The 27,107-nt window shown below is 46.3% G+C and overlaps 2 protein-coding genes across 6 annotated transcripts in view; one reads left to right on the top strand and one right to left on the bottom strand.

The window, feature by feature from the left end:
* The window catches only part of SCN8A (sodium voltage-gated channel alpha subunit 8), a 59,870-nt gene extending 38,719 nt beyond the window's left edge, over positions 1-21,151 (top strand). For 4 of the 5 annotated variants that reach the window (XM_083814165.1, XM_083814166.1, XM_083814168.1 and 1 more), the window contains 11 exons: positions 638-1,108; positions 1,516-1,633; positions 2,331-2,485; positions 3,437-3,610; positions 7,920-8,042; positions 11,683-11,967; positions 12,393-12,446; positions 13,390-13,527; positions 14,265-14,369; positions 15,130-15,400; positions 16,332-21,151. In XM_083814165.1, coding sequence (XP_083670291.1) covers positions 638-1,108; positions 1,516-1,633; positions 2,331-2,485; positions 3,437-3,610; positions 7,920-8,042; positions 11,683-11,967; positions 12,393-12,446; positions 13,390-13,527; positions 14,265-14,369; positions 15,130-15,400; positions 16,332-17,479 — 3,042 coding nt within the window. In that variant the 3' untranslated portion in view covers positions 17,480-21,151. Of the gene's footprint in view, positions 1-637; positions 1,109-1,515; positions 1,634-2,330; positions 2,486-3,436; positions 3,611-7,919; positions 8,043-11,682; positions 11,968-12,392; positions 12,447-13,389; positions 13,532-14,264; positions 14,370-15,129; positions 15,401-16,331 lie in introns of all 5 variants that reach the window. The other variant, XM_083814169.1, reaches the window with a different exon arrangement.
* A 2,145-nt stretch (positions 21,152-23,296) lies between these two features.
* On the bottom strand, positions 23,297-26,305 carry TMDD1 (transmembrane and death domain 1). Its single transcript, XM_083814177.1, has one exon. The coding sequence runs from the start codon at positions 25,854-25,856 to the stop codon at positions 25,173-25,175; it is 684 nt and encodes a 227-aa protein (XP_083670303.1). The 5' UTR covers positions 25,857-26,305; the 3' UTR covers positions 23,297-25,172.
* Between the last annotated feature and the right edge of the window lie 802 nt (positions 26,306-27,107).

The raw sequence follows: 27,107 nt of genomic DNA, 5'->3' as shown, positions 1-27,107 counted from the left end.
GCCTTTGACATATGAACAGTCCTGTTGACTTTGGTAGTACAACATTAAGGCTGCGTTTTGCTTGGCCTTAGCTTGTTGCCCACAAAAAGCATCCAAACACTTTGCAATGGAAGCTGGAGGTACAAAACCGTGTCAAAGGTGACAGATCCACAAGGTGCCTGGGGGAGGTAAAAGATGCTTCAAAGTAAAACCTGGCTTTTCAAATTCCAGGAGTGGAAGTAATTCGGTATTCAGGGGAAGGCCTGAAGTGTCAAAATACGGTTAGAATTTTCTTCTAAAATCTGCCCACTAGTTCAATCATGCGGTATAGTTGCGTGCAAGAATCGACTGGTGAAATTGCACGGCCCGTTGTGTGGGAGGTTAGACTAGATCATGATGTTTCCTTGTATTTTATGAGGTAGTGTGAACAGTTGCATATCTTACAAGCAGCGTAGTGTTCCTCAAGTCCTAGATACCTCAGTGAGTGTGTTGGACACCAGAGCAGTTTCTCAGGGTGGTGTTTGGAGGCTTAGCTCCTCAGCCCCTGTTGACATTAGCAGGATGCAGGTGGCCAGATAGTTGGACTCAGCTTTGGAAATATTACCCTTGTGTGTCAGCACAGTCAGAGCTCTGCCAAGCGTGACCTCTTCTCCTTCAGGTGCTGAACCTATTCTTGGCCTTGCTACTGAGCTCCTTCAGCGCAGATAACTTGGCAGCCACAGATGATGATGGGGAGATGAACAACCTGCAGATTTCTGTCATTCGCATCAAGAAGGGCATTGCCTGGACCAAGGCAAAAGTGCGTGAATTCATGCACGCTCATTTCAAGCAGAGAGGAGGAGATGAGGTCAAACCCTTGGATGAATTGTATGACAAGAAGGTGAACTGCATTGCTAACCACACAGGGGCTGATATCAACAGAGACATTGATTATCAGAAGAATGGCAATGGCACAACAAGTGGAATTGGGAGCAGCGTGGAGAAGTACATAATAGATGAAGATCACATGTCCTTCATCAATAACCCCAATCTCACTGTCCGGGTACCTATTGCTGTAGGAGAATCAGATTTTGAAAATCTCAACACAGAAGATTTCAGCAGTGATACAGATCCAGATGGCAGCAAAGAGGTAGGATGTAATGTTAATGATGCATTCTAGTCATTTGACCTGTGAACACCTGGCAGCATCTTGGGAGGGAGAACTGGATAATTCCAGCACAAAACTTCTGTTTATGTTATGATATTGTCTTTGCATCCAAGGCAGAAGCTACTTGTGCTAGCTGCTTCATGGAGAGCCACCCATACTTCTACATTTACCTAGTAAATTTAGATATAAGATTAAAGAGACCAAGTGAATAAGCTGTCTGTCTGTCCTGTTAACATAAGATGTGAGCTGGGTCAGGATCTTTATGAGGTGAAGTGAGGAAACAACTTTCTTTATAGTAAATACAGTGAATGAATTGCTGAGTCATCAAGAGGTTCAATATTTGATGGGTAATAACTATAGGTTGGAATGGTCTTTATTTTGTGTTCAAGAAACTGGATGATACCAGCTCCTCTGAAGGTAGCACCATTGATATAAAACCTGAGGTGGAAGAAGTCCCTGTGGAGGCCCCAGAGGAGTATCTGGACCCAGATGCGTGTTTCACAGAAGGTAAGTTGAGTGTAGAAAGAAGCCTGTGAGCTGTTACTGGTCCCTGTGTCTACTGGAAGCTTACCTTAAGGTTGGGTGTGAATCTGGGCTGGGGATGGGTATTTTTAGCCTGTTTTGAGAGTCTTCTTAGACTCTGCGTCACAGGTAAACTGATCTAGAAGAATTTGCAAGGTGAAGGCCTTGGAAATGTAGTTGCCATTGCAAGGATCTAGATGACCTACCAGTAGGGAAGGTTGGCTTTTTTGTACAGTTAATGCCTTAAGTACTTAGAAAGTAGAGAAATCTGCTTCTTTTTTTTCTTTTTTCCCTTCCCCCCCTTCTGTCACTGGCCTCAATGTCTTTCAGCAACTGATCCGTTACAAGTATTCCCATGGCAAGCATATTTTAAATGGTTCAAGGTTATTTTATCAGCAAGTTCTCCGTTCCTGTCCTGTCAAGTGCATGGATACCTCACCAAATATAACTAGCTTAATCTGTTCCCGAATCCATGTTAATTCAGGTGCCCAGATACAGAAGTGGTGAAAGTAATCATAAAACCTCAATAATATACAGCATTTAAACTGAAACTCAGCCTGCTTAATATTATTGGCATCTAAATCACTTCTTGGCACTGACAATTTTTCATTCTTCCATTTTCTCATCTGTTACCTGACAAAATCTGGGGCTCATATTCCTTTGTGCACTATGTCCATTCCAGGTTGCATGCAGCGCTGTAAATGTTGTCAGGTCAATATTGAGGAAGGGCTGGGAAAGTCTTGGTGGACCTTGAGGAAGACGTGTTTTCTGATTGTGGAACATAACTGGTTTGAGACTTTCATCATCTTTATGATCCTACTGAGCAGTGGTGCTCTGGTAAGTAAAATACAGAAATACTTGTAGCCCAATGGTGTTAAACTAGGGGACGAGTACTTGGGAAAACTGTATAGGAAATTTGGTGAAAAAGAAAGCTATGATGATTCTTACTTGGAAGACAACACAGCTCCATTGTGGTAGGTACTGTACAGAAGCCCTTCTTGATGAATTTGTATTGTTTAATTTAAGAATGAAGACAGAAATCCTGGAAATCTGGATTCTGATGGTAGTTTGACTAGAAACGTGATGATTTCTGACAATCAACCTGTATCTGTGTCTCATGTCCACTCTACCAAACAGGGATAATTACGCTTTCCTTTCTTCACTTTCTTGTCTTTGCAGAGCTTCTTGAGCTCCTGATGTTACACAAATAATCACTGTGTGTTTGTCCGTTTTCACACAGTACACAGAGGGTTATACAGCAAACAACCACAGCATGCGTTACTCACAAGTGGACAGAAGTTCACAACAATTAGTATCCCACAGCAATAGCTGGGCATTTTTTACATGCATATTTTTCATAATTACATTTTTTACATGCATATTTTTCATAATTACTAACAGCGTGATTTCCGAGGAACTTAGCCAGTTTGGATTTGTTGAGTGCCAAGCAGCAGATAAAAACCTGTCTGTATGTTACTGGAGTGTGATACTGGGTGCTGAGCACTTAGAGATAAAGGATTTCGCTCAGATCCCTAAAAGGCAAAAATGTTCTCATGTAAACCTAGCTTTGTAGGGTTATTTATTCAGGGGAGGTTTTTTTTTTTTTTTTTTTTTGGGGGGGGGGGGGTGTTGTTGCAGTGGTGCAACTACTATAACAGATAAATTGCACTGTGTAAGAAATGTAATTCCCCTGCTCCTCTCAGTATTGTTTGAATAACCTTCTGGATTACCACAGTGAACTGTGGAACAACTCTGATGTAATGACAGGGGTACCTGGTTATTTCCCAGGCTTTTGAGGATATTTACATAGAACAGAGGAAAACCATCCGGACCATCCTGGAGTATGCGGACAAGGTCTTCACTTACATTTTCATCCTGGAGATGTTGCTGAAATGGTGCGCCTATGGATTCGTCAAGTTCTTCACTAATGCCTGGTGCTGGCTGGATTTCCTCATTGTGGCTGTATGTATCCTCTCCCCATTATTTCTATTTGGAAAAAAATGTTAGCTAGGAGAATGCTGGGGTAATGTTTTCTCATGAGAAATGTCCTAACTGAATCATGTATTTGATGAGGATTTACCCAGATATCTGTAAGTTTCCAAAGCACAATGGAGGATAAAAACTTTGAGCCCTTTGAGTTTTGCTGGCATTTCCTATGCAACTGTGGATTTCTGCTGTGCAGGTTCTAACGAGCCTGCAGAAATACACCTGGGTTTTCCAGCCCTTGGCTTTTTCGCTCTTGTGAAACTGTTTCTAAGAGGCCTGCTGGCATGTTGAGCTCCTGACAGGTGCTAGCAGTGGAAGAACTGGTGCAGACCTGGTATTCCTAGGTGACACCTCCTTTCTCTAGTCCTTTGCTTGTATTTTTAAGAAAGGGAGGATGATGAGGCAAAGCCTTCCAAACAGGAACTGAAGTCCTAAGAATTTGGAGAAGGTGGGGGGAATTTTAGGATCCCAAGTGCTTGGATTAAAACAGTTCATCACATCCAGTTGTGAAGCGGCATCCTAGTGAGTGCCCCAAGAGAAAGTATAAAGAAAAAAAAAAAACTAAAAAATTTCCAAACCTCTTGTTGGGAGAAAAGGAACATTTTGAATATGATTCACTTATGCCAAGTTGCTGTTCAGCGACATTATCACTCTGGAAATATTTCTGAGTAGGTGGAGGAACTATCCTTGGAATTCAGGGGCAGAAGTGACTCAAGATGTCTACATTTCCTGTGGAAAACTGACTTTATATATATGTATATGTATATATTTCTTTAAAAAGTCCTCTCTGATCCCCTTAACACCTTTCCTGCTAACACACATCTTGAAGAAGTAACTCTTCTTTTCTGAAAATATCTCTTTCACTGCCTTAAGATGAAGTACAAATGCTGACATGAAAACTAATGCTAGCTACCACCTATTCTTCTGTACCACTTTGAGGAGAGTGTTTCAGAAAACGAAATTCTTTGGGGTACTGTATTAAAAAGAAGACCAGCAGCTAAGCAACAAAAGTTTCCTTGTCTTCTAAAGTACCTGGTCAGGTAATAGATTGACAGGGAATGAACAAGTGCAGCACCAGTGATAAACGTGAGGAACCTGAATTTACAGTACTTTAGGAGAAATTGCTCTCTTTGCTTGGTATCATAGATGGGAAAATTGCACATTTTTGTCTGCAGAAAAATCTGAAATGAGGACTAGAGATGCAAAAGCTATAGAATAAGTTGATGTTAAAATAATGAACCAAGGCTGAATATTACTCAACAAAGTCTCATCTCTGCATAGTATCCTGTAACTGCTAAACTTTTTTTTTTCAAGTTTTCTAATGTGATGTAGATGGGGGTTGAGTGAAGTCACATGATGGCAGCCGTAACTAACAGAGAATAAGCCTTTGCATCATAACAACGCTCTTGAATGTTATTTTTCAGGTTTGATAGCATTGTCAAATAACTCTCCTCCTCTGATTCCCAAAGCTTGCTGGGTGTATTTATGAAGACAAAGTCTTTTTCTGGGTAATAATGAAGGCTTCTGCTTTTCAGTCAATCTGGGATTCCTTTTGTCTGACATCGGTGCCTGCTGTGTCTTCTGTTGGACTGTCCCGAGAGAATAATACTGAAAAGACCCAATGAAAGCTGAAACAGCCTTTAGACATTTTCCTGCTGTTTTGTTAGGTTCACACTCAGGAACGAGGCATTATCCTAAAGGGAAGAAGCTCTAAAAGTGAGGATTCAGTGAAGCCTGTACCTTGTATTATAATTAGGGAATAAAACGCTGCAGTTCCATATGCACGCTGTGTATATGGACCTCGTAGCCCACACCTCCAAATGCCACGAGTATTTCAAAATTTGGGAACTGAATCCTGATAGGTTTCAGGATTCCACCAAAGTCCTATAGATGTTGTGCCTGTATGTAACTGTCCTCCTCAAAGTTGACTGAAACTTTTGCTTCGTGGGCCAGGTTGATTTGAGCTTCTGCCAATTGCTGCTGCTGCTTGTGCAGCCCTGCCTGAGACCGAGGTCTCACCGTTAGTCTGTCCTGCAGGTGATTCCTTGGAAGACTTTCCATTCTGCTTGTTTCCAGCATAATTTGCATGTCCTCAAAGTTCTGTGCAACCCCAGTGTTTCAAACAGAGTCCATTCTTTCAAATCTTATCTTTGAAATAGGTAAACTTCAGGGCACCAGGAGCGTACCAGTGTTGCATTGCCCTTGGTCCCTTCCCTGGCAGGCTGGGTTTGTTTCACAAGGGCTTTGTTGTAAACCGTTGGGATGCCCCTGGCATATTTTTTTTTTCATCAGTGTAACTTCAAAATCCCAAAAAAAAAAAAAAAAAGAAGCCACATGGAAAAAAACGATGAGCCATGTTGCCATATATTGTGGCTTTCATTTTGTGCACTTATTTTGGTGCAAATCTGAAGACAGAAAAAAAGCACTAAGCACGTGCACAAGCAGTTAAATAATAAATATTAAATATCTGTGTCCTGCAACCACAAGCAAATTTTGTAATTCTTCCAAACATCCCTCTACCAGAGAGACTGAAAACATGTTCCTGTGCTGCTGCCTGGGCAGCATTAGCCATTCTTGGAAAGCTGTGATGGGTAGAGATCATGTACTGATGGTGGATGAGGAAATATGTGCTTGGCCCATAGAGTCTTTTGCTACCCATAATCCCCAAGGATGGTTCTTTAGACCAGACTGTGCAAATGTAGCTTTACATCTGAGTCCCTGGTTTTGTCTCTCGTATGTCAGGTGAGAAGGGGATTGTCACAACTGAGGAAGGAAGTCCAGAACAGAGAACAGAAATTCCTCTGCATGTTTATCCATTTGAAATCTGGTCCTGAAATTTTCCTGGAATATATGTGGTTTTATAAAGATCATCCCTGCAATTAATTTCATGTTAGTATTTTATTTTGTTTTTTTTTTTTTTTTTAAAAGAAGGATAAATAGGAAGTGTCCTATTCTGGGAATTAAGATTTAAACAAAACAAAAACCCACACCTGTTGTAGGAGGTCTCATGTTTTTCCATTATTTGTTACTGTATATTGATGTCTTTTTTTTTTTCTTTAAAACAAGGTTGACATATCTGTTCTTATCTGTGTCTGTACCGTGATACTAGCCAAAAATGGAAGATAGTGGGATGCTGATGAAATGGTGTCTGTAGATGCTGTTTACATATGGCCAAGTCTTTTGTCATCTAATCCAAAGAGTTTTCCAGTGGCTCGCATGGCAATTGGACTACTGCCCTAAATGCACGTGCCAGTTCAAAAAGTAGATGGCCCTGTGCTTTCAAGCTTTTGGTTAATCCTGCGGGACTCTGGGCTGCCCGCAGTCCCGGTGGGCTAAGGATATTCGGTAATTTGCAAGCATCGAGCCTAAAACTGATTCCGGGCTGCTAAAGAAAACAGGTTGTCTTTGTGGTTACGGCACTGAAAACTGGTATAAAGAAGCCTGGCCCCAGCTTTGTCATAATTTTGGTGTATGAGCCTGAGCAACCACTAATTGCTGTAGTTTGCCCATCAGTAAGATGTGCTTATCTAACCTCACCGTCCCTCAAAGATGCTCACAAATGTCACTGCAGCTTCAAGCAGGCAGCTGCTCTGGTACAAGCAGAAAACACACACCCTGCTCTTGGGTTTTAAGGCAAGACGAGCTGCGCTCAGCTGCCCTAGATGCTGACCCCGCACTCTGGGCTCAGTGTTCACGCTTTCCAGAGGTGTTCTGACCGAAGCAGACTCTCAGGCACGCGTCCTGTCCCCGAAGGCCATTGCCGTGGAGGAAATGCTGCCGCTCAGCACGAGCAAGGTGGCTTGCTGTACGAGTTGAGCGCAGGTTGTGCAGTGTGTGTATTTATCTGTATTCTTTCTCATAGGTACCTTTAAAATTTGTCTGGCTTAATTTAATGGGAGCCGCTGGGATCCTGCAGACAGTAAAGGGCGAGGGTAAGGTTTTTGTCATCCGTTTGGGCTCTTCCTTCCGACAGCCCCCTTCTCCGTCTGTGTGTCTCTGCCTCTCTTTCACTTATCTTTCCCCTATGTTCTTTTCTTATGCCTTTCTCAACCGCATTATTTCCTTCCAGGTCGTTTCAGTCAAGTGAAGTAGGCAGCTGGTGTCATGTCTTCGGTATTTATCTATGGGGGCCGCCCAGGCTGGCAGCCGGGGCTGGGCAATCAGTGCTAGGGGATTTGTTCTAACAGTCTGGAACCTTTTTTTTTTTCTTTTTTTTTTCTTCTTTTTCTTTTTTTTTTTCCTTTCTTTCTTTCTTTCTTTTTCTTTTTTTCTATTTTCTGTGTAGGTCTCTTTAGTCAGCCTTGTAGCTAATGCCCTGGGCTACTCGGAACTAGGTGCCATAAAGTCCCTTAGGACACTAAGAGCTTTGAGGCCTTTAAGAGCGTTGTCCCGATTTGAGGGGATGAGGGTAAGATGCCATTAGCAGCTGATCCTTCTGCATGCCCGTGGAGCGGTTTTTTTTAAGCATGCTAGAACTGATCAAACTGGTGGAAAGACAAATTCCCAACAGAACCATGATGCAGCTGCTGACTCGATCACCTTTACCGTCGATGTCCCCTCACCCTGCCCACTGCTGCACACTCCCCTCTTAAGAAAGGGAGATGCATCCAGCTGCCTCATTACATTAATTACCGGCCCAAGCCACATGCCATTTGTAGAATATGTTAACACTTGGCTGTTCTCATTTAGCCTGGCTTTGACCTCTAGCATCCGAGGGGGCTTCTCAGCTGTAACTCTTCTATCTAGGGAGAATCACCAGGTGCAAAGAAGCAGAATTTGAACCACCTCAGGGTCTCCACCCCCTCTCGGTGTTGGCCGCTGCTGGAATTCGATCGCAAGAATCTCTGAGGGGGTTTTAAAAAATCCAATCTGCCTGCACGGGGGTAAAAGGCTGCTTCCTTTCTTGGATAACCCAGGCCTTCAGGAAGGGACCGGTGGAGAGCTCAGCTGTTTGAAAAAAAAAAGGCTTTGGTTTAATTCCTCTTGTTGCACCTTGTTGTTCTCGGTCCAGTCTGGTGGTGACTGGAAGCCTTGTCTGGTAGTGAAGCTTTTCCTTTCCACTCCCTCCCCTTTACCATGCTTTTACGGTCCCCTGTCCTGTCACTGTGACACTAGCAACGAAGCACAAGCAAAGCATTGAACTTAACAAGCTTTCCTCAAATTCTTAGACAGCACCACTGTCTTGGGGATTTGAAATTATTTCAGTGTCTTGTTACTTTGCCACTAATATTCAGTATTTGGGTGTTTTTTTTTCCATTTGGGATTGAAATAGTCTCCTAAGAATAGGCAAAAAATAATAATTGTATGTTATACTGTAAGTAAAAGGTATGTCATATGAATGGGTTTCCCACTTGTTCTTAGAACAATAATTTAGGTCTTTTTGCTAAATCCCAGTTAGATCACAACTAGAGATATTACAAGAGATAAGATTATATTACATATAAAAAAAAAAGAAATTGCATTTGCAGTTTTACTGCAGGGTCTGACTGGAGTGATTCCCCCTGGATCATTCTGATTTCCTTTGGATTTGCTGTAATGTAATTGAGTGCAAAGTGCAGCGTGAAATAGGCCACAAACTAATCAGGAATTCTCAGATTCTGTAGGAAGTGATAGAAGCAAACGATATAATAATAAGTCCAAAGAAGATTGTCTCTTCCCTGATACGTTATTCTTTATTTTGTGTCAGGCTCTGTTAGCTTATTGCTAAACTTTATTATGTAAGAGGGTACCAAAGGACGACAATTCTTCCATCGGCATGAAGCTAGAGCTTTTGCCGGCTGTGTCCTGCTCCTTGTCCCCTCCTCAACCTGAGCTTTGTCGCCCTGTCGGGCACCTGAGTCCCTTTTCCTTCATACAAATCTCTCCCCAGACCAATAATGCTGGGGCAGCAGGCTGTGTGCACCTGGACCAATTTTCTCGAGGTGGAATTGTTTTGCCCCTAGCAGATTGTCAGTGCAGCTCTAATTAATTTCAGTGCCACTAAAGCACGTGGTCGTTTTTGCTAGTGTATTGCTACACAGTAGTTTATGGTGAGTGTCAGGAAAAAGGGTAGTGTGATCACAAAGGAAAAGACCCAGCACTAAGCGTGTAGGTATTAAAAGCTATTTGAAAGCCATGCTGGAGAGAAGCTGTGATTTATAATACACAGTCAGGAAATTCTTATGCTTAAAGCGGGGGATTTTCATGACAGCAAAATTGATCCAGAATTATGACTGCTAATCAGTGACCCTGTTAGTTACCTAAACCCAATTATTTTTCCTTTATTTTGACTTTAAGACAAGTGTTGCTGCCCTGTACAACCAGAACAATTCTTCTAAGCCAGAGAATAGAGATCTGAAATGCCTTTGCAAAGGAAACATAAAATGTAGTTCTTTGCTTTTCTCTACTCCATAGTAATCTGCATTTTAAAGAGCTTGCTCTGCTCTTAAATTATTCAGGAAGTTTGACAGTAATGCTATGAAACATGCATGCATTTTTGTCAATTGCCAATGTACAGTCTGCACACAAAAGCCATGTTCCTTCGCTCGGATCTTTTTGAATGCTGTATAAATTTAACGTCCTGTAAGTGACTGTATTTCAGGAGGATATAACACTTTTGCTTCTTGTGACGAGCTGGAATTGACCGGCATGCCAATAGCTGAAGGATTTTAGAACAAAAAGGCGTGCTGCTGTTGTGTCAGTGTGCAACAGCGAAGCATCCTATTTGGATGAAGGGGGAATGTAAGCAAAGGCATTGTTATGTACAGAGCCTGTCTGCAGGGCCTGCCTCAAATCTTTGCCTTCAGAACTCCCTGTGGACACAGCGATGAGTTCAGGATGTCATTTACTAATTGCTGCAATGCTGCTCATTGTCCAGATCACTGCTTTCTTCAGTTTTCCTTCATGCTTACTAGGATGGAGGACAGGCGCTAGCTGCAGAGCTTAGCACACGTGTGGCGATTGCATCCTGCAAACAGATCTCGTACAAGGAGAGGGGACGCCTGGCCGTGGCCTGGAGAAGTGGCAGGGCCAGCAGCAGCTCAGGTGCTGCTTTCTGAGGGCTCCTGGATCGCCCTGTGTCGAGAAGTCTTTCAAAGCTAAGGTGCAGGGGTAAAAACAGTTTAGCTGCCGTTCATCTATTAGAGGAATCTAAATTAGGAGACCATCATCAAAGATTTAATATCCTGCTGACCTAACTCTATTAAAAGTCTGGTAGCTTAAATTTTGTCATGTGTTGGCCAGGGATGCTTAGGGACATGGTGCTCCCAAACCGCGAGCACTAAAATTAGGAGATGGTGGAAGACACAAGCTCTGACCAAATCCATTCCCACTCCCTGCCGTGTTTGCTGCAGTTTGGAGGAAGGAACATGGCTTTTCTGTCTTCTTGAGCCTGCATAGCTGCATGCTCAGCTGTCTGCCTGAGACGACATGATTGGCCTTGCTTAGTCACCAATATGATCTTGATGTTTACAGCAACTCACTGCTTAGTCCTAACAGAGCAATTCGGGGCTTGGTCCCGTTCCCATCGAAGTCAGCGTCACGCAGTTTGCTGGTGACCTCGGTGGGAGCAGGAGGCAGGCGCCGAAGTGATAACAGCCTTGTTTGAAAGTGGGGAATGGCCGTAAGGGCCACTGGCTGCTAAGACCCATCAAATCCGTGAGCAAAAGCATCCTCAGGCTTGGCTCTGAGAAAATTGTAGTTAGGAGCCTATTTGAGACCGAGAAGAGAGTTTGAGCCTCACTCAGTAACGCCCCCTCTCCCTTTTGGCAACTAAAATGATTTAAAATATTTGTTGTTTACTGAAAGAAGTAACAAATCCAAAACCAAACCCAGCAAATCTAATAAGCTGGCCTGTTTTATTTTAAAAACAGAGCTTCAGTAGGTGGCTTTTAAGCTGAATTTTTTACCGCTTGGAATAAGTTCACTGCCAACTTCTGCGTGGAGTAAATGCCACAGATCTGTCAGTGGCCTTACCTCCTATTCCCCCCCCCAAAAAGAGCTGTATTAATGCTTGCTGTCTCCTGCCTTGTGTTTTGTACTGAAACTTTTTCCCACCCCTTCCAACACAGGTGGTTGTCAATGCCTTGGTTGGCGCTATCCCTTCCATTATGAATGTGTTGTTGGTCTGCCTTATCTTCTGGCTGATTTTCAGCATTATGGGGGTTAACCTGTTTGCCGGGAAATATCATTACTGCTTTAATGAAACATCCGAGGAGCGCTTTGAAATAGATATTGTTAACAACAAGACAGACTGCGAAGCCCTGATGCCACCCAACTCCACTGAGATTCGATGGAAGAATGTGAAAATTAACTTTGACAACGTTGGGGCAGGATACCTGGCTCTCCTGCAAGTTGTAAGTTTTGCCTTCATTGCCTCCCTATTAGTGGGAAACACAAGATTTTTCTAGTGTACTCTGCGTTTGGATTGCTTCCCACTCTCCATGAAATACAGCATTGCACTAAATAAATCCACCCGGGTCTGGTTCTGGAAGAAAAATCCCCATTTTAGCTTTCATCCCTTTGCCTGATTGATGTGGGGCTCCCAGCACAGCGGGTGGCCCCAGCTCCACTCTTTAAAAGAGCCTACCAAATCATCCATGAGCTGACAGTAAACCTGCACATTTAGATTAAATGAAAAGATAAATATTTAAGTAATATTAAAGTTACTTATAAAGGGAGGTGACAGGGGCCAGGGAATCCCTGACATAGCTGGCACAAAGCAGGCTTGTACATCTTTACTTCAGGTGATTTCTGAGAGAATGTGTGTTTCCTTTGCTAGGCTACTTTCAAGGGCTGGATGGACATCATGTACGCAGCAGTAGATTCCAGAAAGGTAAAGTGCATGACCACTCACAAGCTCGCCTTCCAGTAGTTCACACTGCTATTTTGCTTAAAGTCAACAGCAAAAATTGTAGAACTATGCTTATGTAATGGATTTCATGCTGTGACTTTTCGTTTGCTGCTGCTACTGTGGTGAGATAAAAGATGCTCAAGCAAATCCCCAAAAGGGCAGTCCCCTGGTTGCTTTAGAGGCAGGGAAACTCCTGGTGGACTAGAAATACACTGAAAAAAGGAATACAATGAAGCTATATTTTTCATCATCAGAATATATTATGGGGGGATTAGCTAGAATTAGCCTCAATGAACCTTCGTCACTTCATCAACAAGTACCCAAGTGACTGAATTTTTGATATTCTCTCTATGTTGGACCTCTTTCTTCAGGCACTTTTCTTGTTCTTACATGCTGGAACCATGCAAATACTTCATTTTTTCTTCTTTTTATTCTCTTTCCTTGGTTTTGTAAGAAAATATTTTTGAATGAATTTTCTTGTCCTGCACTGGGTGCAAGGCTGGAAGCAAACAGCACGACAATGTTAAGACAGCGTAAAAATGTTTTTCCCTTTTTGATAAACCGATGGATTTATACTCCCGTCTTAAAAAGAAAGAACGATGCCTTCACTTTGACAGTGCTTGTCATTAAAGTGATCATTTCCTTTGTGATTTATAAATTACTGTATACTGTGTATGCCTAATACAGGAGCACTGACCTCATCCTGGCTGATGCTGAGCTGTGCTTCTGAGACAGGTGGGAGGTAGAGTGCTGTGGGGAAGAATGGGGACCTTCCCTCAGCACAGAATTACAGTTAAAAAGGTGTAGAAAATTACAGGAAAGCTGTCTTTAGACAAAAAGGAAACTTTTAAAGAAACAAGATCTCATTTTGACTATATTTGTATGATGTCTTTGCAGTGGCATTTATTTCTCTTCTCCCTTGCAGCAAGAAGAGCAACCCAAGTACGAGGACAACATTTACATGTACATATATTTTGTTATCTTCATCATCTTCGGCTCCTTTTTCACCCTGAATTTGTTCATTGGTGTCATCATTGACAACTTCAATCAACAAAAGAAAAAGATAAGTATTTGCTTATTAGTAGGGGAGCTGAGACCCATTTGAGGAATGTTGATAATTCAAGCCGATGGGGTTTTTCTGCATATTAGGGCCCAGGACCTTGAGCTCCTGGCACAAGTCACCCCTCCTAGAGCAGAAGCACTGTGAGCTCTTAGTGTGTCACTCCCTACCCAGCCCCACTGGGACTAGAAGAACAGGCTCAGAGAGTACGAGGTGACCCAAAGCTTTATGTAAAACTCTAGCTAGATTGGAACTTTTCCCTAGAATAAATCCACCTGCATTTCTTTTGTTGTTTTGTTTCCTTATTTGTTTTTCCTTGACTGAAATATATAGACTGGAAGTAAGATGTCCTCCTTGCCACTGTCATTTTCAATCTCTCTCTGTAATAGTGCTTTTCTTCTTTGGAAGTCAAGCTAAGGATTTGTGTGTATGGAATACCCTGCTAAATGGCCTCCATTTTAGAAAAAAACCTGACACCTCTGCTACCTCTTTATCACAAATGAGATAGAGAGGATGGGGAAGGATATAGCGCAATAAAGTGGGTTATTCATAGGAAAAAATATTCCATTTTCTTTAAAGGAAAATCAGTACATCTTGGGTATTAGTATAAGTTATTTCTGTCTAAAATAGCTGCCACCAACTTCCCATATGGCAGGTATCCTCATGACTTAGTTAGCATGTTATTCCTTTCTCTTCTGGTGCATGAGCTGATTGTAACCAGTTTTCCTTTGCCCCTTTACTTTGGAGGTCAAGATATTTTCATGACAGAAGAACAAAAGAAGTACTATAATGCCATGAAAAAACTGGGCTCAAAGAAGCCTCAAAAGCCTATTCCCCGACCTCTGGTGAGTATGTTATAAAGGGAACTGCAGAATAGACTTTCAAAGGAGTTTCAGCTCCAAAAGCAGCCTTTGTTCTAACTCAGGCTGGAGTGCACATCACCATGTTCTTGTCATTATAATCCAGGTATGATCTGAGAAAGGTTAAAATGCTACAGCTGTGGTTGATGTTAATCAGTTGGCTCACTTGAATCAACAAAACAATCTGAAAATGCTGTGGCTAAGAGGCTGTGCATAGAGAGGGGGAGACTGCCTGGCATTAGTGAGTAGGTTCCTGGACAGTCAGCCAGCCATGTGGGTTACATTGAGCGAGACCTAAGCACATTTCCCTGCCTTGTGAAAGGCTTTGGATGGTGAGTCTCTTAGGTAATGCTATGGACAAGTCATCCTGCCTGACCACTGCCAGGATGCAAAATAAGTGATGTTAGTTCATGCACCCTGCATTCGGAGCCACCACTGCAAGGGGGACCTGGCTGCTTTCTCCAGCTGTGAATGAAATTGCATCACTCTGCCTTTGCTCCCAACAAAGAGCGAGATATGCGCTGCTGGTAGGGTTCTGGTAGTCCATTTTTGATATAAATAGTAACATTTTCCTACCTTTCCTGTAAACAAATTGATTTGTGGCTAGAGGGTGCCTTGAAAGCCTTAAAGGATTCTGAAAAATTGTCCTCATGCACGTTGTTACCAACATGAAGACAACTTGCTGACTAACACTAGATTTTATGTTCAAACCTTTTTGGATCATTGTCTCTCCCCGTTTGCACAGAACCGTATTCAGGGAGCTGTCTTTGACTTTGTCACTCAGCAAGCTTTTGATATAGTCATCATGATGCTCATCTGCCTCAACATGGTGACCATGATGGTGGAGACAGACACACAAAGCAAGCAGATGGAGGACATCCTTTACTGGATCAACCTGGTGTTTGTCATCTTCTTCACCTGTGAGTGTGTGCTGAAGATGTTCGCCTTGCGGCACTATTATTTCACCATCGGGTGGAACATTTTTGACTTCGTGGTTGTGATTCTGTCCATTGTGGGTAAGTAAGTGCAATGCAACTTAGAAGACTGTGAGTGCTAGGCTGTTTTTCCTGGTGTTTGCAGAGTAAGGCACATTCTTGTCGTTGAAGAGGATGTATAGGTACCAGGACTTCTGGCTTCTCTTTTTAGCCATGTGAAGAGACTGTAGCAGAGTTTGGTAGCTTGAAATCCTGACTCATGCACCTTCCTCTATTCTGGCATTCATTTCCAGTTGTATGGAGTAAAACACTTAACAATTATTCTCCCTGTCTTTAAAAACAGAAATTTTACTCACCTCGTTGGAATGTTATAATGCTTACTAACCACTGAAAATAGCATTGCAGTGCTTCCTACATCAGCATGTGATTTGCACTCTTGTTTTCAGTTCTGTTGAATCAACCAGTTTCCTCCAACAGGTTTTTGGTTTTAGCAGCTAGTCTGTAAAACACTGGAAACCTCACAAATATTACAGGGTTGCTTAAAGACCTGGCTGGACGCAGCTGTGCCCAGGCATACTGACAAAACAAAATCAGAACTTAGAGGCTGTCCTGCAGTATAAAACTTAAATCGAGATTTGGCTGCTGCTTGAAATAAGATTTGTCTTATGTGTGTTTAAGCATCTTCAAAACAGAGCCCATAACCTGAATGTGTTGTCTAGAATCCCATGGCAGAGTTAAGCAGCAAGACGCCTCTAAGAAACAGCTCATCCATCCTGACACAGGTGGAATTAAGCACTCTGCAGCTGTACCTCTCTTACTCCCCATGCAGGGGAGCTGTCTGGGGAGCCTGAGCAGCTAGCCAAGACTCAGATGCCTGAAAGTGAGGCCTCATAAACACAGACCCCTTTTGAAAATCAAGGTGTTGTGTGTTCCCAGTCCCTTGCCTAGGTTCAGAAGAGGAAGCAGACTGCACGTCACCATTGTCACTCTTGTCCCTTTCCTTCTTCTTTAGGAATGTTCCTGGCTGAAATCATTGAGAAGTATTTTGTATCACCCACGCTCTTCCGAGTCATCCGACTGGCTCGTATTGGACGTATCCTGCGTTTGATCAAAGGAGCCAAAGGAATCCGCACCTTGCTTTTTGCCTTAATGATGTCTTTGCCTGCCTTGTTCAACATCGGCCTCTTGCTGTTCTTGGTCATGTTCATCTTCTCCATCTTCGGCATGTCAAACTTTGCCTACGTCAAGCATGAGGCCGGCATAGATGATATGTTCAACTTCGAGACCTTTGGCAACAGCATGATCTGCTTGTTCCAGATCACTACATCGGCTGGCTGGGATGGCCTGCTGCTGCCAATCCTAAACCGGCCTCCAGACTGCGATCTAGACAAGGAGCATCCCGGGAGTGGTTTTAAGGGGGATTGTGGGAACCCTTCAGTGGGCATTTTTTTCTTTGTGAGTTACATCATCATCTCCTTCCTGATCGTGGTCAACATGTACATTGCCATCATCCTGGAGAACTTCAGTGTGGCGACAGAGGAGAGTGCGGATCCGCTGAGTGAGGATGACTTCGAAACTTTCTACGAGATTTGGGAGAAGTTCGATCCTGACGCCACGCAGTTCATAGAGTACAGCAAGCTCGCGGACTTTGCTGATGCTTTGGAACATCCTCTCCGGGTCCCAAAACCCAACACCATTGAACTCATTGCCATGGACCTGCCTATGGTAAGTGGAGACAGGATCCACTGTTTAGACATCCTGTTTGCCTTCACCAAACGTGTCCTGGGGGACAGTGGAGAGCTGGATATACTGAGGCAACAGATGGAGGAAAGATTTGTGGCATCCAACCCTTCCAAAGTGTCTTATGAGCCCATCACAACTACGCTGCGGCGTAAGCAGGAAGAAGTCTCAGCAGTGGTTATGCAGAGGGCTTACAGGGCTCGTTTAGCCAGACGGGGGTTTGTTAGCCGAAGGCCTGTCCCCACAAAACTGGAAAACGGAGGAACAAACAGGGAGAAAAAAGAAGGCACCCCATCCACGGCATCTCTCCCATCCTATGACAGTGTGACTAAACCTGAGAAGGAGAAACAACAACGGGCAGAGGAAGGAAGACGAGAAAAGGCGAAAAGACAAAAAGATGTCAGGGAATCCAAGTGTTGAGACAAAATAATAGAATTGTACAAATTTAAAAATATTTGCAAGTGAAAAGATTGTTTACAAACTTCATGAAATATATCAATACAGAACAGCTGTGGAGACACTTACCTGAAGATCTTATACCAAACATAGTCTGCTTACTATGTGACAGCGTTGCATCTAAAGCAGTGACCTACCACCTGTTTAAAGGACCCTTGTAAACAAACATTTAAAAACAAAAAAGGAAAAAAAATGGATTTTCTATTGTTTGGGCAGGTGGATACTGCATGTTCCGCATCAGTCAATGCAACTTAGGACAAACAAGCAAAATAAAACACACACACACAGAAACAAAACCCGCTGCTGGGATTCATATATTTTCCAAAGCAGCCAAAAATGGATTTTATTTTCCCATTTTGTTGTTTATTATTGAAAGAAAACCCAGAAGTCACGATGTTAAAGGGTTTGTTCATGCAAAATTAGATTTGCATTTAGCTAAGCAGCAAAATCAAAAAAAAAAAGTGAAAATAAGCAAAACAACAAAAAAAGAAACTAACCACCCATTTAGCCCATGCCATTTAATTAATTGTCATAGTTTATTTGATATTTATTATCTGCATTCTACTTTCTACATGGGCTTTACTTGGTTTGGGAGATGGGGTAATCGGGTACCTTCAGCCTGCAACCAGCGCGGGCTGATTCCCCAAAACTAAAAGTGCTCGTTCAATGCATAGAAACGATTTGCATGATGGCATGCCGTGACCAGGAACCATGCATGAGGAATCATTAAGCCACAAGACACTCAGTAATCTGTCCACAGCAGTGTGTTAAGCCATAAATTCGAGGCACTCCACTGACTACCGTACACTGTATTTGGAGATAAACTTTAACAATAATCATGCCCTTCACCGGTACTTACCCGTTCTTAGCAATCTTTCATAGACCTGCCAGTAGAAAAAAAAAAAAAAAGAAACAAGCAGATGAAATACTTGTGTGTGTGTATGTTTAACAGCGTGTCTTTTTTTTCCCCATACAGCCGTCTTTTGCACACTGAAATATAACAAAACTAAATGCTGCTCTGGACCTCATCCAAGGGGAGATGTTAAAACCTGAGAATGGCTCGTTATACTCTGTCACTGTAAAAACCAAAATCTAGGGCTTAAATACCAGCCAGTAAGTTAATTTGTATCCTGCGATATTTAGCATAATATTAATTATTAGTCAGCCTCCATCCTGCAGCGTAGACACTTTTTTTTTTTTTATTTCCCCTGTGGAGATAAGTGCTAAAGACCATAGCATGGCATCTCTACGGGTAGAGACGTGGGGAGCTTGGAGGGAGCGCTCCCCACAGCGGGCCTGGGGAAGGGGACATCGCTCACCGCGCGCAGCTGGCCCACGGCCGTCGGGCTCCCCGCTCCGGGCAGCTTTCAGCAGCCCCAACCCCTTCCTCCGCTCCTCCGTTGGCTTTTGCAGCGCTGCACGGGTTTGGGTTTGTTTTTCTTTTCTTGCTTCTGTAGCCATGAGTTGTGTTTTGTTTGTGTTTTTTTTTTTGTTGGAAGCAAAAGGCAGCGCGTGCCCGTGGGCGGTGGGACCAGCACCAGCCCGGGGGTGCTGGGTGGCGAGCCGGGCGTCAGGTGCCTTCGCCTCCTTCCCATTTCTTACGCTTTCACGGACTGGCAACTAAGAAGGCCCTGCAGGGTGGGTAGGAATCAGAGCTACCTCTTGCCTAGTCTTCTCGCTGCAGCAGTAAATAGTGCCACAGAAGAGAAGGTCAAGCATTTCTGTTTTCCTAGCGATCCCAGCCTCTCCACTGTCCCCCGGCACGTTTCGCGGTGTCCTCGTGACTTAGCCAGCTCTCAGCCACCGCTCCGGGCGCTGTTTTTCTTCAGGGCCAGCACAGGTCTCCCCACAGGGTAGGTTGGCAGCGCCGCAGCCCAAAGGAGACGCCGGGGTCGGCACCGCTGCCGACCCCAGCCAGGCATCACGCGGGCTGCGCCGCACGCGAGCGCGGTGTTGGACCGTGGACCAAAACCAAGGGCACCCATCCTAGCGGGAAAAACGAAGACACCTAAACCTGTCGATGGCAGGAGGAATCCTGGTTGGCGTAAGCTCACCCCCCCCCCCAAGACGTTTTCCAGGAGTCGCTCGCAGCGCAGGAAGCCACGCAGCAGACAGCCGTGCCAAGTCAGCCGCTCGCAGCACGCAGGCCAGCCATCGCCGTGCCCGGAGCAGTTCTGCTGCGCCCAGGCACACAGCAAGGAACCTTTTCTATCCTGTCAGCTCTTGCCCCAGTCGCTCCTAGGATATGATGTATAATAACAGAGAAAACATACATATGTACAGGCTCCATTGTAAACAGCACAAGAAAAAAAAAATAGCTGAAGAGTGTGGTTGAACTTTTTAAGAGAATATTATAAATACTGTAATATATCATTTTATTTTATCAGCATGCCTTTTTGTAAATACAAAGAACTACAAAAATAATAGAATGGCTTCTGGCTTATGCCATTGTCCATGTTTATTTTTATTTTTTTAATATCTTTCTGTTGTCCTTAGACTTTAGATAGCCAGTAAACGTCCCCCAAAGAAAAAACAAAACCCTACCGTCCAAAAAAAAAAATAGATTTAAACAAACAAACAAACGGCTTTATTGCAAATGATCTTTGCAACATCAGGAGTAGGTATTTTTGGGTTCCAATGTGCAATAAGTTGACCACTTCTATGCAAGATTTGGCTAAACTTCATAATTGTTCTTAAGCTGGGCTATTGACTCGTAGGTGAAGCTTGGTACATTTAGCGTTCATGCTGGCACTTTCATTAAGCTGCTCAGTTACTTTCAGAAAAAATCCCTTCAGACTCTGTATATATATTTATTTTTTTAAACATTAGATCTGTATTAAACGCAAGAGGCCGGTGGTATCGTTAATCGGTATGGCTTAAAAAGGAAGAGGAACGAATAGTTTCTTCACCTGTTCTTTGGCTGGAGGCAAGTCCTTCTGCTCAGAGAAGAGTTTTGCAGGGTTTTTGCTTTGTTCTTCATCTCGGTTTGCTGCTCGGGGCAGGCAGTGCCATCAGCACAGGTGCTGAAGATAACGGATCTGCATTTCGGTACGTCTTCACTAGGTGAAGCCAAGGACAGAGGGAAACTTGGGTCCAAAAGCATTAAGGACATCGGTGTCATACACAAGTCTGAATTCAAAGGCGTACACAGAATTTATATTCCAGATTCAGGGTTGTGGGCATAAAGTGAGGGTGGTGTTGGCAATTAAAGGGGCATAGCCAAGAAGTCAAGACTACAACAAGTAGCTCTCTTCCCTCCCCCCATTTATAAAATTCCCCTTTTTAGTTAATTTCTTACCGTGTTCTAAAAAGAGCAGAGGGGAGGGGCAAAAAGGAAATACCAATTTAAGCTGCTTTATTCACTTTTCCTGTTCACCTTTTTTTAAAATATAGAAGCCAATGTTGAACAACAACAACAATAAAATAAAACCATGATGTTAGAGGCCACACCCGAGTTTGAATTATTTAATTTTCCGCCGCAAAAAAAAAAAAAGTTAAAGCTGTAAAAGATCAATAGTGAAGATTAGTGTATTAGAAAATTGCATGGTGGCTCATAATGTTCTTACCCAACATGATTAAGAATTACGTTACTATAAGCCAAAAGACAATAAAATAAACGTTACCCTTTTCACTGTACAAGGTAAGGTTGTCTCGGTGTCCCAGTTATTTGCCTGGTTGCACTCTCCTTCCCTTCCATACTTCTTTTTTGGCTGCTTTTTGGTTGAAAGCGTGCAAGAGAGACCAGAGTAGGATGCTGCTGGGGGGAGGTTGGTGTCTCAGCTCCTGCCGGTGCCTGGCTTGCCCTTGCTCCCAGTCCTGTGCCACGCTCAGTGCATCCCTGGGGACCGGTGGCTTGGTGGCCACAGGGCTCCTGGCCATGGGCAGCGTGGTGCCCCTCGTCCATTCGGGCTGGGCCCACAGGTGCCGGCAGCAGCGCGCCCCACACACGGGTTGGCTCTGCTGCTGCTGCCCATGTCCAGCGTGCCCTGGCACCAGAGGACTTCAGCCTGCAGCGCTCAGCCTGAAGACCCCTCTCGTTTGCAGTAAAAGTTGCTTAAAAAGAGGAGCCAGAACAGATCTCAAGCCAGCAGCAAGCCCTTCCCCGTGCCGCTGGCCACGCGGCATCCACACGGCCAAGCAGGACGCGCACTGAGGCCGGTGCCAAGGACCCCAACCAGCACCGCTCGCTTGGGCGCTTTGCTGCAAAGCCGCGCCATCGCCTTCCCAGTCTCTGCTTGCTCCAGAAGCAGGGTGAATCCAGCGGGGTCCCCCACGTGTGCTGATGAAGAACTGAACCCACACAGGGGCACAAGCCCGCATGCTGCCCAAGCACGGGGTCCTGCTGCTCAGCAGTGCTGAAAGGCCCCGGAGTGGGGATGTGGCAAGCATCCGCCTGCATCGACCCCGTCAGCCCAGCACCAGCTCCAGCTCCTTGCACTTCTTTGGAACCGAAGGGCTGAGTCGTGTGCGAGCTCCGTGCCTCACCTCGCTGGGGACCAGGATCTGAAATGAGTTGTTGCTCGTCAAACGGCCGAGGTAGCTCCTTGAAATTATTTCTTCTGCTAGGTCCAAATTAATTCACTAAACGTGACTTTTAGGGCCAGGCACCGCGCCTCAACATGGACAACAACACAACCGTTTTCTAAACAAGTCAAGTTAAAGAGAAACAGAAATCACTTCCCCTTTGCCAGGTCACTGCATATCATAATCATGCGCACGAAGGGCATAGTCTCCAGCAATAGACACATCATCTCCTCTTAGTGCAGGGAAGCAGGACACCTGCCTTCTGGTCCCACTTCTACCCATCTGTAAAATGGGCATCTCATTACCTACCTCACAGGGGTGTTGTGAGGCTTAATTAGCGACTGAGTGTAACGATCTGAGACTTGCAGCTAGCATGGGCACCATGGTGTGCGCAGCACCAGCCTGGTCCATAAAAATGCTGCTACAAAACCTTCTTGGCCAGCGCTGCTCCAGCTGAGGCAGCTTCCCACTGCCGGGGTGAGATCCAGCCGCTCGCTTTGCTCACGGGTTGGTCTGAGGCCCCCACGGCAGCCTCGCTCCCCCAGCACTCCCGCATTTTATTCTGCTTTATTCTCTGCTTTACGGGAAGAAAGGAGGAGGACGGGACCAGCTGGGGATGGGAGGGAGGAGGAATGAGTACAGGGAAATGCAGCGGGCTGGGAGTTCAATGTCTGGACTTTGAGTTCCTTTGTACTGTACATCTTTTTACTTTGGAATTTGCAATAAAAAGCTGTGTCCAGCTTGGTTTCATTCTCTCTCTTGGATGCCCTATTGTTCTGTTACCTTCATGATGTAGCTGAGCATGGTAAATGCCTGTCCTGTGCCCCGAAAGCACCACACGATCTTGCCTCGGTGCTCGGGCAGCTCTGGAAACCAGGAGGTGCAAACTCCTTTTCCTTCTCACAGCGATGAGGCTGAGTTATCCCAAAAAGCATGCAAAGGACAACAGTGATAATATGACTTAGTTCTGACCAGGGACATGGTGCCTGAGCTATACAGGGAGGTATGTGGCGCTGAGCTTTTCGGGTTCAAGGCTGGCTGCTTGCAAAGCAAGCATTGAGCTGCTGCAGTGCAGAGCCTGCTCTTGGCTCTGCAACAAGTCCTGCAACACCCTGGCCATGGAAACACCTCTAGTGTGGAAACCAGACAGGGTTTGGTGCCCAGGCTGGGGCAGGACCCCAGCAGTGGCTTTGCAGAACCAGGCTGAGCTGATGGGTGCACGCTGGGATCCAGCCTCTCTTGAGCAAACACCCCAGCTCCTTTGGGATCAGGAAGTCACAGTTTCAAAAACCACACAGCCCCGACACTGAGCTCACCCCAACCTTAGCAGGGCACATTCAGGCTTTTAGTGTTTAGGGAGGCCGAGTGCTAAAATGCGTTAGGGGAAGCATCCTGCCATAAACGCCGTGCGCTTGCTTCTGGACATCAGCCCACCCCTGCAAACACACGGCACTCCGGGCAGATCTGTAACCCCTAAGCAGCAGCGCCTTGGGCTATCACAAAGCCATCCCTGAAGAGTAAACACCCTCGTCCCTCACTGCGGTGAGGCCATCAGGGACGCAGCATCCTCAAAGCTCTGCTCCCCACCGCCCCACGCCACATGCTGCCCCCTCAAACGCCCCGGTTCCCGTGGCCGATGTGCTGCAGCGTGGCAGATGGCAAAGCCGCCTCTCCTGCCGACCTCCGCCGCTCCCCCGAGCCCGGTAACAGCGCGAGCGGGGCGGCCGCTGGGCTCTGACCTTCGCTTACTGTAAGGAGCAGCCCCGAGAGGAGCAGCCCTGTGCCAGGAACCGACTGCGCTGCTGCTTCAGGGAACAGCACTCTCTAAAGGGCAGGAGACACAATTTCATTTAAAAGAAAAAAAGTCGGTGTTACTTGTCCTTAATTTTCTTCTCTCTTACTGTATTCCACTGCTTGTTGGTTGGATTGATGCAATCTGTTTCTTGATACAAAAAGATTTTAACTCTAATGACAGCAATCAGACCCAAAGCAAAAGATTTTTAGTTACTGCGCAGCAGTTTCTTGCTTAAGAAATGGAAAGAAAAACCCAGCCCCAATGTAGCAAACGGCCCAACAAGCAACCAAAGCCCCCACATCAGCCGCAGGTTGAACGGCTGGAGCATGCTCGTCCCAAAACCCAGCTCCAGGAAAGCAAAGAGTGTTCAGGACAACCCCAAGCAGCACAAAACACCTCCACAGCAATAGTGCATCAAGGCATTGGTGTTATAATTAACCTCTCTCCCACAAATAATTAATCCCAGCTCCTGGTTTAGCTTAATAACACGGCAGAGAGCTTTTGCCTCTGCCCAGGCTGGGTGCTGGGGGGCACCCAGCAGCTCTGCAGCCCAATGGACAGGGGGGTGCTGGATCCGGAGCATCATGGTGCTGCCTGCCCAGGCTCCTGTGGCCACCAGGATGCCCCCAGGCATCACCCACCTGCAACCTCACAGCATGGAGGGGGGACCCTGAGGCTGCCAGGGCTCGGCGCAGCTTCGCTGGCTGCTAACTGCAGCCCAAGAGGCCAAAAATCCGCCCCACAGAGCACGGCTGCAGCACCGGCTTGGAGAAGCAGCCACGTCGGGGTGTTTGGGGATGCTCCACAGCCAGTGCTGTCAGCCCCCTGGGAAGGCAAAACGGATTGAATCCGGTGAGAAGCTCAAACTTGATCCTCTGAAACAGGTTGCCGAACTGCTGGGGTTCAGCAGGAGGGGATTCCTACAGGGCTGGGGACATTTCCACAAGGAGAGGGAACAATTTCCCTATCCCCTTCGCAGGCACCGCAGCACAAGCTACAGCAGAGAAGCACCACTGGGCACTAGGGAAAGGAGGATGGGGGGCTCAGAGAGCACATCCAGGGCATGGCCAAGGGAGGTCTGCTTGGCTCCGTCCCTGCCATGGGGCACTCCAACATCCAGGGACAACCACGGACACTTCCTATGCAGCAGGGGATGACTGGTGGACAGCTTTGGAGGCTCTAAGAGGACCAAAGCCAAGGACGCTCGAGGCTCACACAAGCCAAGGAGAACACACGGAGTTGGCCTCTAGCTCTCAGCTTCTCCACAAGGCTTTATTGCTGCTTGGTTGCTCTCCAGCCCCTTCTGGGAGATGCTCTGGTCTGGGTGATGTTCCTGCTTCAGGTGGTGTCCGAGCCCAGCAGCCAGTGACAGGAGTAGGCAGCAGCCAGGATGGTGAGGACGGAGGCGAGGAACCCCCAGAGGATGCCGTAGGCCACGGAGCTGACCCAGCCCCGGAGGCTGCGGGTGTACGGGGGGGGTGGCCGCCTCTCGAAGCGCAGCTCCCCCAAATCTCCCATGCCCCTGGCCAGGGCCCTCCTGCCCCGTGCCCCAGCGGGCTGCTCGCCCTGCGGCAGCAGCCATGAGGAGGTGAGGTGCTGCACGGTGCGGCCGTACTCCTCCACGTTCCTGCGCAGCTCCAGGCTCCTGTCCTGGTTCAGGTTTTTCCCCAGCTCCCGGGCTATGTCGTGGCGCCCGATTTTGTAGAGGCTGCGGACCAGCAGGTCCCAGGACGTCCCCTTTCCTGCCGACTCCAGCCAGCGCCGCAGGGCTCCCGAGCAGCCAGGGCGGTGGCAGAGAGCACAGGGGCCACGGGGACGGTTGCTGCCCCCCGGGAGCTCCGGCTTCCCCAGGTCCTCCTTGGGTCCCTCCAGTTGTCTCTGGAGCTGGCGGCACTCAGACAGGGATAGCAGCGCGGCGATGCGGCTCATGGTGTGACGTCCCACTTTGTCTGCCTCCGTGGCCTCGCACCAGCTGCCTGCCACCAGTGAGAGCAGGATGAGTGCTGTGGGTACCCTTGACATTGTCGCATCCCAGCAACACGGCTCCCCCAGATGACCTCACAAACTGGGGCATTCCAGGGATGTCACCTTGGGGGCATTGTCCCTGTCCCTCCCAGGGCTGAGCATCTCCTGTCCGCAGTGCTGTGCCCAGCTCAGCCCCAACCCTTCTGCCCTCTCACACTCAGCCCAGCCAAGCACTTTGTTTGGCCACCAAATGCACCAAATTCCCAACAGAGCTGGACCAAAAGCCTGCTGGAGTTCAAGAAGCATTTGGATGACGCTCTCAGCCACATGAGACCGTGACACATTGTTTTGGGGTGCCCCTGTGCGGAGCCAGGAGTTGGATGCGATGATCCTTGGGGGGGCCCTTCCAGCTCAGGATATTCCCTGATTCTGTGAAAGGGCTGTGTCCTGGTTCCAGCTAGGACAGAGTTAATTTTCCTCCTAGTAGCTGGTAGGGTGCTATGTTTTGGATTAGGATGAGAAGAGCGCTGATAACATGCTGATGTTTTAATTGTTGCAGAGCAGTCTTTACACCAGGCCAAGGACTTTTCGGCTTCTCGCTCTGTCCTGCCAGCGAGCAGGCTGGGGGTGCAGCAGGAGCTGGGAGGGGACGGACCCAGGACAGCTGACCCAAACTGGCCAAAGGGGTATTCCATACCATCTGGCGTCATGCTAAACAATATATAGGGGTGGCTGGCCGGGGTGGGGGGGCCGGCTGCTCGGGAATAGGCTGGGCATCGGTCAGCGGGTGGTGAGCAATTGCATTGTGCATCACTTGTTTTCTTACACATTATTATTGTTAATACTATTATCATTATCACTATTATTATTATTATTGTTATTATTATATTCCTGTCTTAATAAACTGTCTTTATCTCAACTCACCGGCTTCACTTTCCCGTTTCTCTCCACCATCCCAGAGAGGGAGGGGGGAGGGTGAGCGAACGGCTGTGCGGTGTTTAGCTGCCGGCCGGGTTAAACCACGACAGTCCTGGGAAACCCAGCGCTGTTTGCAAAGGGCTTTGGGACACCTTCCTCACTTGCAGCAGCGTCCGTCCGTCCATCCAGGCAGGACAGCCTTCATTTTCCTGCCTCTTCCTCACCCCGGGGCACGCTGCTTGCACTCAGAGGACATAGGACTTGGCTCGGTTGTTCCAGAGTCCTGTTGTCCCCAGCAACTTGTCACTGCTTTTTCAGTAGAGGATTTGGCCGTGGCTCAGCCAGGTCATCTCCACCAGCCTCGGCCCCTCTCCTAAAGACGAGGGCAGA

Source organism: Anser anser, assembly GCF_964211835.1.
Source record: "Anser anser genome assembly, chromosome: 30".
NCBI classification, from domain to species: Eukaryota; Metazoa; Chordata; class Aves; order Anseriformes; family Anatidae; genus Anser; species Anser anser.
This window is presented reverse-complemented; position numbering and strand designations above follow the sequence as displayed.

What these genes read in the sequence shown, in the direction of transcription:
- TMDD1 (XM_083814177.1), bottom strand. Translation starts at nt 25,856, where the DNA reads ATGTCAAGGGTACCCACAGCACTCATCCTGCTCTCACTGGTGGCAGGC.